This window comes from Engraulis encrasicolus, chromosome 17 (assembly GCF_034702125.1).
Source record: "Engraulis encrasicolus isolate BLACKSEA-1 chromosome 17, IST_EnEncr_1.0, whole genome shotgun sequence".
Taxonomy (NCBI): domain Eukaryota; kingdom Metazoa; phylum Chordata; class Actinopteri; order Clupeiformes; family Engraulidae; genus Engraulis; species Engraulis encrasicolus.
The window spans coordinates 29,601,210-29,613,633 of record NC_085873.1 but is presented as its reverse complement, the minus strand read 5'-3'; the positions used below and the strand labels follow the sequence as shown (position 1 = coordinate 29,613,633).

Below are 12,424 nucleotides of genomic sequence, written 5' to 3'. Positions count from 1 at the left end.
ACAACTTAACCTCTGATTGTTGTAAACCGCTGTCAGTCAAAAAATTAGGTCACGTGGTTGGCTGCCAGTATCTTGCCCCTCCTTACGACATCGTGTTTACAAACACGGTGAACCCATGTATATATTCCATACATTCCAAATAACCAGGTGATTGCCTGGTTGAATGATCACCTGGCTGAAATGGACAGGTAACTCCAGATGAAATGGAATATGTGGAAATGGGATTGTAACTAACGAATTCAGGTTGCCCATTATTACATTACACTTAGCTGACACTTTCATTTATTCAAAGCGACTTACAGTTACTATTTTTTTATTCGTTACAGTCCCTGGAGCAATGTGGGGTTAGGTGCCTTGTTCAAGGGCACTTCAGCCATGGATGAAGATGTAGGTAGAGGTCAGGGGGGATTCAAACCTGCAACCACTAGATTGAAAGACCAACTCTCTAACCGCTAGGCCACGGCTGCCCATCTCTGGTCTTCATATCCACAGGTATGAGGAGGGCAAGGTGAAGCACATCCATACTGGAGCAGGGTTTTCAAAAGCATCATGTACAATAGGAATATAATGTAAAACATCCACTTGCATCTGAGGAAAAAAGACATGTACTGAACACTGCCTAAGCATATCTCTTTGACGTGACCGGAATAAATGAGAATGTTAGGGCCTCCGCACATCGGCTCCGACAACGGATGTCGACTAGTGATTAGAGGCGAGTTCTATTTTGTCGGAGCCGCCCATTGACTATCCATGCTATGTTTGTGTGAAATTGGGTTTGGGGGTCAGAATTGTGTCTGAAGCGAAAGTGCTCCGCAGTGCTGTCGGAGCCAATGTGCGGAGGACCTTGGACGGTGAGCGAGGTAGCGAAAAAGCATCTGGCCTCCAATACAAGAATGTATCTCTCCATTATTTTCCACAGGTACGAGGAGTGCAAAGAGAAGTTAGTGCCATTTCTGAAGAAGGTGGGCTTCAACCCCAAGAAGGACATCCACTTCATGCCCTGCTCAGGCCTCACAGGAGCCAACCTTAAGGAGCCCTGCACTGACCTGTGCCCCTGGTACACGTAAGTACCCATGGCCATGCTTGGAGGACAGAGGTGTGTGTGTGTGTGTGTGTGTGTGTGTGTGTGTGTGTGTGTGTGTGTGTGTGTGTGTGTGTGTGTGTTGGGAGAATGGCAAAGACACTGGCCTTCATTTATCAAAGTAGCGTACGACGAGAATCATACGTACGTCGTGCGTACGTTCTTTTCCTACGACCAGTTGGCATTTATCAAATCTCGTCGTAAGCGCAGGAAAGATGAAATCCGTACGACTGCTCTCAGACGGTGTACGCCGTTTTCAAGTTGGACTTGAGATGACTATGATCACCAACTTAAGCAGCAGTTGTAGCGCAACAACTCATTAGCATAACTATGTAGCCTACATAATTACCAAATGTTTTTACATTGTATATTTTGGCTATAACCGAACTTCTACCTGTTTGAATTGGTGCACCATTCCTGGGAGCGCTGTGTTATTTACTACAGTAGGTCAACAACTGCAAGAGACTTCTAATTTGTGATTTCAAGTCAGCTTTTATTGTCACTTTCTGTCATTTGACATGATGTGTGAATAATTGTGCAATATACAGCCGCGCATTGAAATTTGCCTTAAGCCATGGGATCAATGGACCGACGTCCCATCTTTTTAACAGCTGGGAGTTCAGGCGCACATCAATCAATAGCCTACAGTAATAATCTCCCAGTTGAGTTTCGCCATTTTGCACACGACTATCCGAATATAGGCTACACCTGACACGTCTGTGTCCGATAACAGGTAATAGTGGTCCATTAAGTTGGCATAAAGGCTATTCCCTCGAAAGACTGGAGCGCAGGAGAGAATCAGGGCGCACATGAGCGCGAGAAGGACAGCACACTGGACATGTAAAACTCCTTCCCCAACAAGTGGTTTGGGCACTGTTTGTCGGCCAGTTTCATGTAGAACCATTTTCTTGACATCGTTAAAAAAAGTTTAGAAAAATAAAAATAAAATTAGGCCCATCATTATCTTCATTATTTCTGCTGTAGTCAATCAAACATTTCATTGTAAGCAACATTATTTGGAAATCAAACCGAAACACTGTTGACTACTGCTGTTGGTTATTTCCACGTGTTATTTTGTTGTCTACCTCGCGTAAAGCCTAATTTCAAGCTGTCAATCAACCAGAAACGTGGATGTTTTAGCCGGTTTGCGTCTCTCCATGTCGCAAAATCAGGGGTGCAGTCTCCTCCCTGCCGTTTTAGAGAAGGTGTGATTATTCTAATTACGATGGTTTTACAGACACTGGATTTATCAACAGCCGCTCGCTCTTACGATGGGATTGGAGAGGTACGCATGTTTAGTAAATCTCACGTGAGCCTCGTTGTACGACGAGATTTGCGCTCATTTCTGCGATGGTTTCCACGCAAGTTTGATCAATGAGGCCCTGTGTGTGTGTGTGTGTGTGTGTGTGTGTGTGTGTGTGTGTGTGTGTGTGTGTGTGTGTGTGTGGGAGAATGGCAAAGACACAGTGAAAGTGTGTGTGTGTTTGTGTGACCGAGGGGAAAGAGACTGTGTGTAAAAGGGAGACTGTTGTTTTCACGAATTTGTGGATTTAGAACCCCCTCTTTGTTTGCCTCCTCTCTAATTTCCCAGGGGATTACCGTTCATTCCTCATCTGGACAGCTTGCCAAACTTCAACAGATCCATGGATGGTCCCGTCAGATTACCGATCGTTGACAAATACAAGGTAAACTGATCCATTTTTATTTTACAATTGTGTGGGGGTTTTTTTGGGGGGGGGGAATCACAGTCTCACACTGAGGAAGGGTGTTGTGAGGCAATTAAAAAGAATACTCAAATCTTTTGAGTGATTCTTTATTTATTACTTCTTCAAGACTTTCAAGACGTTGAGCACACTTTCTGATTTTCTTCAAAGTCACAGTTAAGCATTATAGGCCGTAGGGTGACAGCCCTTTTCGTTCAACCTCGCTCCACAGCTTCCGAACAGCAGGTCCCTTAGATGATGAAACGACCAAAGCTATGTTCAACTTACCGTGAAATGTCCGCTTCATGTAATCGTGCACGTAATTAAAACGGTGACATTTTAGTAAGAAATCTTACCCTCTGTAGGGAAAGACGATTTTTACGTCACTGGACACCATGTGACCGTTTTAAACCAATCACGTAGCCGATTTACGGCGAAAAAGTGGCAAGCCGTTTGAAAAACTGAAAATAATGACAAGCCGTCTGACTGACCTACCTATAAGAATCTCCCAAAATACCCTTTTGAAGAGGGTATATAATAACAATTATCAAAAATAATACTCGTGCCTACATTTCTGGATTGGGACAAATTCTAAATAAATAATAAATAATGCTTTATTTACTGAACAAAGCATAATTATGCTATTGACATTTCATACTGTGGATTTGAGCAATTAATGGAAACAATTGCAATAAGTAGGCTATAGATAACCCAGACTATTGATAACCCTCTAAGTGATTGTAACTCCAAACAGTGCTTTGTTTATAGCACCAACAACTATTGTGCAAGTGGATGATAAGGTTACCTTTTCATGTTCACATATAATAACAATTATCAAAAATAATACTCATGCATATATCTCTGGATTGGGATAAGTTCTAAATAAATCATAAACAGTGCTTTATTTACAGCACAAGGCCCAATTTTGCAATTGACATTTCATACTGTGGTTTTGAGCAATTAATGGAAACAATTACAATAAGTAGGCTATAGATAACCCAGGCTATTGATAACCCTCTAAGTGATTGTAACAGTGCTTTGTTTATAGCACCAACAACTATTATGCAAGTGGATGATAAGGTTACCTTTTCATATTCACATTAATAAATGGAAATAATCTAATGATCAATGATAAGGACCATTCAGGTATTCATGTATTCATTTATTCACTAATAACTATACAACTAACAAAAAAATCAAAACAAGTGGCATACACATGAACTGGCATTTTCATGAACTGTGTGAAAGCATCCAGGTACACATCTTTTGCGCATGCCACAGCAAATGACTTCAGTGAGATTGAAGTTTACTGCAGTTGGGGGCCATGGGCATGACATGCCAGGACTGTGACTAAGCAGCCTCTTCAAAAGCAAAGCTGCTGTGTAAAGTGTCCGTGTCTCCTCTGCTGTGGTTGGTTGCTTTGACTTCCTCCTTTCTGTGTCGCTGTCTGTCTGGCTCATTTCGCTGGACTGAGTCGTCTCCGCACCTGATGGTAACAAGTCCAAGACTGCATTCGTCGACAAGTTCTCAGCAAAAACCAGTTCAGATGTGTTGCGTTTGGCGGGGGTGTGGAACACTAGCTGAGGAAAATCACGACTGAGCCTCTTCTTCAATATATCCTGTCTGTAAACACAAATCAACAAAAAAAGAGGCATATCAGTACAAGCATAGTGGGGCTTCATGTAGTCGCTGATATGCAATAGCCACCCTCACACATTAACTCGGAGTGAATAAATAATATTGGTGGAGTTTACTTGCTATGCAACAGATATAATACCAAGTATTCCCAAGGGAAGCACATACTGTAACGAACATCACACTATCAAGAATACTGCCATCCTCCTTATTTCAAAATATTACAAGTACAGTATGTGCAGATGACAAGCAGAGTGTTAGAGAATAATTTCAGTCAATTTCAACATGCAGTTGTAATGCTCACACTACCCTGGACGTGTCAGTACTAGAGATTTTTTTTTCTTCTTCTTCAGCCTTTTCCGAGATTCTGGTCATTGTAATGAGGGCAGCGCTTTGTTTACATTTCAAAAAACATTTTTATTTATTCCCAAAAACATCCAAAAGGTTATACAACATCAGCCGACAACTAGCAAACAGCGACACCCTTTAAATATTTGGAGTAGGCCTATGTTGTAAACAATGTAAACAAATGCTGCCCCCATTAGAATAGCTCATATCTCGGAAAGGGCTGAGCCGAAAAATGTGCCATCACCGGGTACTGACAAGTTAAGGGTATGAGCAATACAACAGCATATTGAAATTGACTGAAGTGGTCCTTTAAGTCACATGCGTGAACTTTCCCTTGGATTTGACAAATTCGTAATACACTGACTTGCAATTACCTGTAGGTTGAAGCATCAACACCTTCACTTGACTGCACAAGGGCAATAAAGGCCTTCCTCAGTTGGCTCATCCTCAGCACCTCTTGGTTGATCAGTAGCCTTTAGCGGATTACCCTCTCGCAGAATAACTTGTAGCTCAGATCAAATGTTGGCCCAATCCTTACAAAAATATAGAAGAAGATGTGTGTTGTGAGAGCTTTCTTTGTGAGATCCATGTTGTGAGAACAAACTGTCTCAATCATAGGACACACATTGTACTGTGTTTCTATATAAAATTAAGATCGACTTACTGTTCTTTCTCTGCTCTGACAGGCTCACTCAAAAACCTTGTGTACTCTCTGTAGCAACTTCTGTGGTCCTGCACCTCCAGAGCCACACAGTCTCTGTCCTTGATGTGAATGAGGATGCTCTTGGCTTCCTTTACTTCAGCTGCTTCCTGCAACTTGCCTTGTACAAAAGAAAAGAAAAAAGAATGAATAAATAGACAGGCAAACAATTAGACATTTTTCCTGGTGGAGTGGTATTGTAAAAAAAAAAAAAATGGTGATGGGTGTTGCACCCCCCAAAAAAGCATTCCGTAGCCTCTTACTGCAGTGCAGATGGGGTTGCCAGCGGGCTTATTCACTATTTGCTGAAAACTACATCATAACAACATTGCTATGACAGTGCAGAGTAACAGATTAAGACATACATATTAAAATTTTGGTGACAGTAAGGTTATAACATAGGTGCTGTGCTAAGGGGTTAAGCACACAGATGTACAGCACAGCCAGGACACACCTCTTGAGCCTGGTCACTGAGGCTGCCCAGGGACAGAAGCGGAAAAATCCCAAGTGTACAAGTGAGAGAGGGGGGCAGTGGGGGGTAGGGGAATGGCACGGGGGATGGGATGGCAGAAGCAGTGTCTTAACCAGACAGGTCATCAGGCTGAGGAGCCACATTTCTGAACAGATATTCAGAGTCATATCAACATCAGGCATGCTTTGACATCCATATAAACATACCCTATCCTATTTAAGACAAAGTGTGATTCATTTAAACATCTAAAACCTAAAACACTGGGGGTACTATAGGCATGGGGATGTTTTGCAGGCTATTGGAATGTAATTTCACACCCACACACATAACACATTATGCCAATTCACACGTGCATTCATATTAGAATTAGACAAAAAAAAACAATGATTGTGCAGCAGTGTGGGCTAGATAGTCAGTCAACTTCTACTAACATCTGTGTGTGTGTGTGTGTGTGTGTGTGTGTGTGTGTGTGTGTGTGTGTGTGTGTGTGTGATTTGGGGGATGGGATGCATTCGCATAGACTGTGTGGTGGGGGTGAGAGTAATCTTACCTGCGGTTAAAGTCTGTGTTTTCGTTCTCTTTGACGTCTGCCACTCGCGACGATAAATTTGCTGTCTTTCTTGCAAATCATGCAGACAGCAGGAAGGTAGCCAGGTAGCCTGGCTAGTTCGGGGGTCTTGTTGGCCATCTCCCCTCTCTGCCTCTCGCAAGACACGCCGTGTGACTCGTTCAATTTCCCGCTTGTCAATAAACCTCCGGTAGCATGTGGGATGGAGAGCCGCATCCTCGGGAATTTCGTCAAACTCCAACTCAATACATTGCTTAAAATGTTCTGCTACGTCTCTGCACTCACCATTCAATTCTAGCCACTGCCGGAAATTTCGATATGTATTCCACCGTATGTTGGTGAAATGCTGTGTTTCTTCATGCTTGACCGAAGATATATGCATGTAACACAACTTGCGTTTCGAAGATGTCTTTTTTTTGTACATTTTCGGTCGAGATTTCGTCTTCCTCGGTACTACTAGATGATCGGCCAGCTCCTTCGGTAGCCATGCTACTTCCGTTTACTCCTCATCTCAGCTGACATAGCAGTTAGCTGATTCGTTCCTTCTGATGACGCTTCAACCGTGGCACCTCTCGAGGCGAAAAGTATTATTACGCCGGCCGAATATCTACATACGCCTCGGAGACAGTAGTTCGTCATTACACGTTGCGAATTTGAATAGCCTTGCAGTGCGGACTATTCCGAACAGAGGTTTTAAATCCTCTATATAAGTCTTTCTTTTTTATGAACTGAATGTCTGTTTGTTCGGAGGCTGTGGAGCGAAGTTCGGTTTCTGAAGCACTTTTCGAGGGTCACCTTCCGGCCTATTACTCTTATGCCAAAACAAGAAAAGATGTCTGCACCATCTTAAGCATTTAATGCTACCGTTTCTATAATGCTACTTTCCTCTTGTAGTCCCATTAGCAAGCGATGTTAAGATGTAGGTGTGACACACACGCGCACACACACACTGGTGTTGACCTATTTTCAAAGCAGGCAGTAGCACAAGTGTGTGTGTGTGTGTGTGTGTGTGTGTGTGTGTGTGTGTGTGTGTGTGTGTGTGTGTGTGTGTGTGCGTGCACGCGCTCAGAAGGAAGGATAATTTTTTAAAAGGAAAAGCCTGAGGGTCAATCAGTGCCATCATGTCAGGTTTGTGTAGCGGGCCGTTTGGGCCCTCACTTGCTGCACTGCAGTCGTAAGGAGAGTCGGTGCCAAGATGAGCCCTGCGGGTAACTGACACCCTTCCAAGTGCTTCACTAAAATGCACAGTCAGAGGAAATCTTGGTCAGATAATTGGTTATTGCTGAGTCATTAACTGCGAACTGTGAAGTAGAGTGGTATGTCCTGTGGTAGTATTTGATTCATCTAAAATTCAAACAAGAGTCCTACTTAATGTGTACTGTATTTGAATTCCATTAAAACAAGTCTAACAACTGTGTACTAAAATGAACGTGACTGAACTGTGTGATCGTACTCATCTTATTTTCCAATGCCTTTGTCATTGGAAAGCAAAATATAAAAATTAGAAATGAAAAATAATGCACCATGTGCCAATATTGTCAATACTTTCTTATCCACAATAATTTCCTTAGTTACCTTGTTTGCAGTCCTCATCTCTCTCTCCTGCTCTCTCTCTCTCGCTCGCTCACTCTCACTTTGTCTCTCTCTCTCTCTCTTGTTTGCTATGCCTAATGGAGATTGGGGTCGGGATAATGAAACCAAGAGGCTAGTTTAGCTAGTCCCCTGATAGAGGTGGACAGTAATGAGATTGTTGAGTTCAAGTTGATTGGTCCAACTTAAACAATCAAATGTTGTGCCTCTCCGCTCCACTAAATAAGACACTAAGGTCAAACACAAGTTGTTTTATTTCTCTCAGAGCAGAGTAGAAAGAAAGAGTAGAGAGAGAAATAAAGAAAAAACTCCTTGTGCTTGAGCTTAGTGTTTTATTTAGTGTGCGAACCTGCTCCTACTTTGAACTATACTTTTTGGGTCCGCGCACCTACGTATTTTTCAGAACATCTAGAGCGCAACAATACCCTCGCCTCCTCTCCATTCCACTGACAACGCTTCTACTGCCCCTGCATCTGGAAACAGTCTAAACACTTTCATCAGATGGCGTAAACAAAATGGACTGCCATCATTGCTGATCCCGGAACAATTTAAGTGAAAACGGGAACATTTACTAGTGCAAATCAGAAGGGGGAAGTGGGAGACAGAGTTTCAGGAGGTGTTGCTATTGCACATAGATTGCTTGTATATAGATAACTTGATATGCACGTCATCATTCCTCTATCGGCCTGGCGTTAGATTAAGCAGTCAGTAAGAGGATTAAGACGTTGTGCTTTACTCGTTAACAAGTAAGTGGCACACAGGGCAACTTTTCAATAAATTTTACTGAGCGATCACATGGATTTTAGAATAACTGTCTCTAAAAGGTTTATTAACGCTTTACAGATAATGAACTAATCATCAACATTTTATTTGGCCCATGAGATCATTTCAAATGTGTGTTATCGTTGGCCTGCATACACCATTAATGTATAGGTGTAGTGCAACAAGACTTAAAGTGATACTGTCCCATTTTTGGAAGTAAGCTTATTTTACACCTCCCCTTGAGTTAAATAATAGGGTTTTACCATTCTCCTGTACTTTCAGCCGTTCTCTGGGTATGGCAGTGCAAATTTTACCTCCAAGCTAGCAGTTAACATTGAGTCCTATGAGACCAGCTGGCGGCTAACTGGTCTCATAGGACTCAATGTTAACTGCTAGCTTGGAGGTAAAATTTGCACTGCCATACCCAGAGAACGGTTGAAAGTATTGGAGAACGGTAAAACCCTATTATTTAACTCAAGGGGAGGTGTAAAATAAGCGTAATTCCAAAAATGGGACAGTATCACTTTAAACATGAAATTGGTGTGTCACAGGATGGGCAGGCACATTTGAACTACAAACGTACCGTATATGATGAGAGGGTGTGTGTGTGAAAGTTAACTATGAGTATTAAGTGCACACACAAATGTAGTCCATTTAGAAAGAAGTTTTTGAGCCTCTTACCTCTTTCCAGATTTAGATTTTGGCCCTTTGAGTTTGACACCCCTGCCCTAGTGCATCATCACCTTTACTCTTTGAAGTTCCCCAGCGTATTTGGCCAGAGGCGAGAGAGGGCACATGAGGGCAGAAGGAATCTGAGTCAGCTCTTTGATTCCACCATTGGACTGACTCCTCTGACTATTAGTCTAATGTGTGATCAGACTTGATGCAGCACCAACCCTGACTATGGTGACTTCAAAGCTGTGAGTAGTATTGGCTGCCAAATTTGCCATGTCTTAACAGTCTTTGTAGATTATTATAAATATATTGATTTTTTTCCCCTTTATTATTTTTGAGATAGGACAGTGCAGACTGACAGGAAAGAGATGGGGAAGGATCGGCAAAGGACCCAGGCTAGAATTGAACCCGGGTTGCTGGTGTCGATGTCCAGTGCCCAGCCGTATGAGCCACTTTTACTTTCGACATATATTTTTTAAAGATATTTTTTGGGCTTTTTATGCCTTAATTTGTGTTAGGATGGTGAGAGACAGGACAGGAAACGAGTGGGGGGAGAGAGAGACTGGGAAGGACCGGCAAATGACCCGGGACTGAATCGAACCCAGCTCACCAGCGCAGTAGCCCAGTGGCCCATCGTTAGGCCACGGCAGGGCCTACTTCAGACATATTTTACTTCTGCCATGTTTTACTTCAGACATGTACAGATTTTATCTTTTACCTTCCATTTTCATCAGAAGATGAATCATCACATGGATGGTGATGCGTGCTTTAAAAACGACAGCTGGTTTTAAATCATGCATCACCATCCATGTGACGATCTGATGAAGACAGAAGCTATGCCATCGAGACATGATAAAACTTTTACTTGTCTGAAGTAAAAATGGATGGATGGATGAGCCTTTATTGTCTTTTCTAGACGGATTTATTTATTTATTTTTTGTAAAACCCTAACTACTATAACAATTAGACATATTGAACATCATGCATCAAGCCCATTTATGGACGAGTGCGCGAGTGCGAGTGCGCACACCAAATTCTTGTCCTCTGTTGACCTTTTCATTTTTGCTACGCCCATTTTTTTTTCTAACAATATGCTTCTCAGAATCTGGCATTCCACACCCCCCACCACCTCTGACCATTTCTTGCACACATCTCACATCAGCACAAGATGTTTCTCCTAACAGTGGCCCCATAAAAGAACAATTTGAAACATCAACTGATTTGTTAAAGGTACACTGTGCAGGGAATGGTCCAAAAAAGTACTGCAACTATGCTGCTATGTGCCTTGAAATGTTTCAACACTGTAATGGTGGTATTTGGTTTTACCTGGCCTGTGCCCCGTGACGTCTCTGCCTCTTATAACGTATCGCTTTTCTTTTAAGAGCATTCCCTTACGCCCACCTCACGACTTGTAACCTCTCAGACGGTACAGACCAAGGGGACGGTTACATGGGAGAGATGGGACATCTTATATGGGACTCCTGTCACTTCACTGGTGTTCTGTTCACATGGGCTGCTTTGTCAAGATGAGTTACCAACACCTAGAGAGGATGCCATGAACCTGGTTCAGTAGTTGACTTACATTGTGGTAGTGGTAATTCATCTAATAGAAGAGCTTGAGTCCTTATTTTCTTGACTGAAGGATACCTGCAGGGGTGTCTGTCATCCCTATGTTCCCTGCAACCGGAGAACTTAGGACCTTTTTTCAAAAAAGGGTTCCATGTTCCCCGCTGCTTCCAAGCGCAGGTTGTTGTTGCACCTCTGACAGGTTAGGTTTAGGGATAGTTTTGGTCAGGGCACACATTTAAAACTCAGAAACGGATAATGCGGGGAACTTGGGACCCTTTTTTCAAAAATGCGTCCCATACAAAGACTGGGGAGCATAGGACCCAGGGAACATAGGTACACTCCCCCTGCAGGCTGTCTTAGGAGATTTACCACTTCATGCATGTTAACTTTGCCAGGTTTATCACTTAGCCATGTTCTTGGAATACTACCCAAGTCAGTATGGCCCAAACCCTAACCCTTAGGTTAGCTACTGTAGTGTATTGTCCAACTCATTAAGACCTAATGGGTCTGAAAAATTGTCAACATTGAATGCGCATAGAAATTAAAGATTGTGTTGCACTTGCACAGATGCCGCCGCCGGTCTTAATGGGTTGATAGATCGGTAGCTCAGCTCAAAGGGTGGCTATGTTGATACTATGTTAACACAGCAGACACAGCACAGTCGCATCGGTCCCGGAAGTTTCTCCTCCAGAGACCAGAAGGCATTGAAACCACATAAAACTCACACAGTAGAAGTTGATTCCCACTCCATTGTGCTGTCGTAGTTTGGTTATTACTCATTTACAAACATTTGTAAATGCTTTGTTAAATGTTCATTATTATTTAATGTTAATAAAGTGTTCATAAAGCTGTGAATAGTTAGTTATTCTAAAGCAGGGGTAGGGAACCTATGGCTCGGGAGCCATATGTGGCTCTTTTGGGAACTTTATCTGGCTCTTAATTACCTTGGGTTGCCAACCGTCCTTTGAAATATATGGAATCGTCCTGTACTTATAAATAAAAGTATGTGTTGTATTGAGCAGTAACAGGAAAAGGGACGTTAAAATGTGTTAAAATGCTGGAGATTACATGTAAGAAATAAACAACTTTCAGGGGGAGAACCCCCACACCCCCAGCCATAATGAAGTTGGCAGTTGGCAACCCTATACTTACCGGTTATCAATAAAACTTAACAACTTGACAGTACACTCTAAAATTGTTGGGCTTAGGCCTAATTGAAATGCGCGCTCTTAATTGTATTCAGTGTTTTTAAAAACGATATGGCTCTCACAAACATTTCTTTTTAAAAATGTGGCTTTTATGTCTCTCTCCACCAAAAAGG

The 12,424-nt window shown here is 42.4% G+C and overlaps 1 protein-coding gene and 1 long non-coding RNA gene across 3 annotated transcripts in view; one reads left to right on the top strand and one right to left on the bottom strand.

The window, feature by feature from the left end:
• gspt1 (G1 to S phase transition 1) overlaps positions 1-12,424 on the top strand; it is a 32,567-nt gene that overhangs the window by 16,516 nt on the left and 3,627 nt on the right. The window contains exons 9-10 of the mRNA XM_063220584.1: positions 920-1,063; positions 2,673-2,766. Coding sequence (XP_063076654.1) covers positions 920-1,063; positions 2,673-2,766 — 238 coding nt within the window. The remainder of the gene's footprint in view (positions 1-919; positions 1,064-2,672; positions 2,767-12,424) is intronic.
• On the bottom strand, positions 3,981-6,787 carry LOC134467391 (uncharacterized). 2 transcript variants are annotated; one of them, XR_010038533.1, is made up of 4 exons: positions 6,490-6,787; positions 5,432-5,588; positions 5,142-5,300; positions 3,981-4,407 (listed from the first exon to the last, which is right to left on the bottom strand). It is a non-coding gene; the product is annotated as an uncharacterized LOC134467391 (long non-coding RNA). The 2 variants fall into 2 exon arrangements; XR_010038532.1 differs by having other exon boundaries at positions 3,984-4,407; positions 5,432-6,787.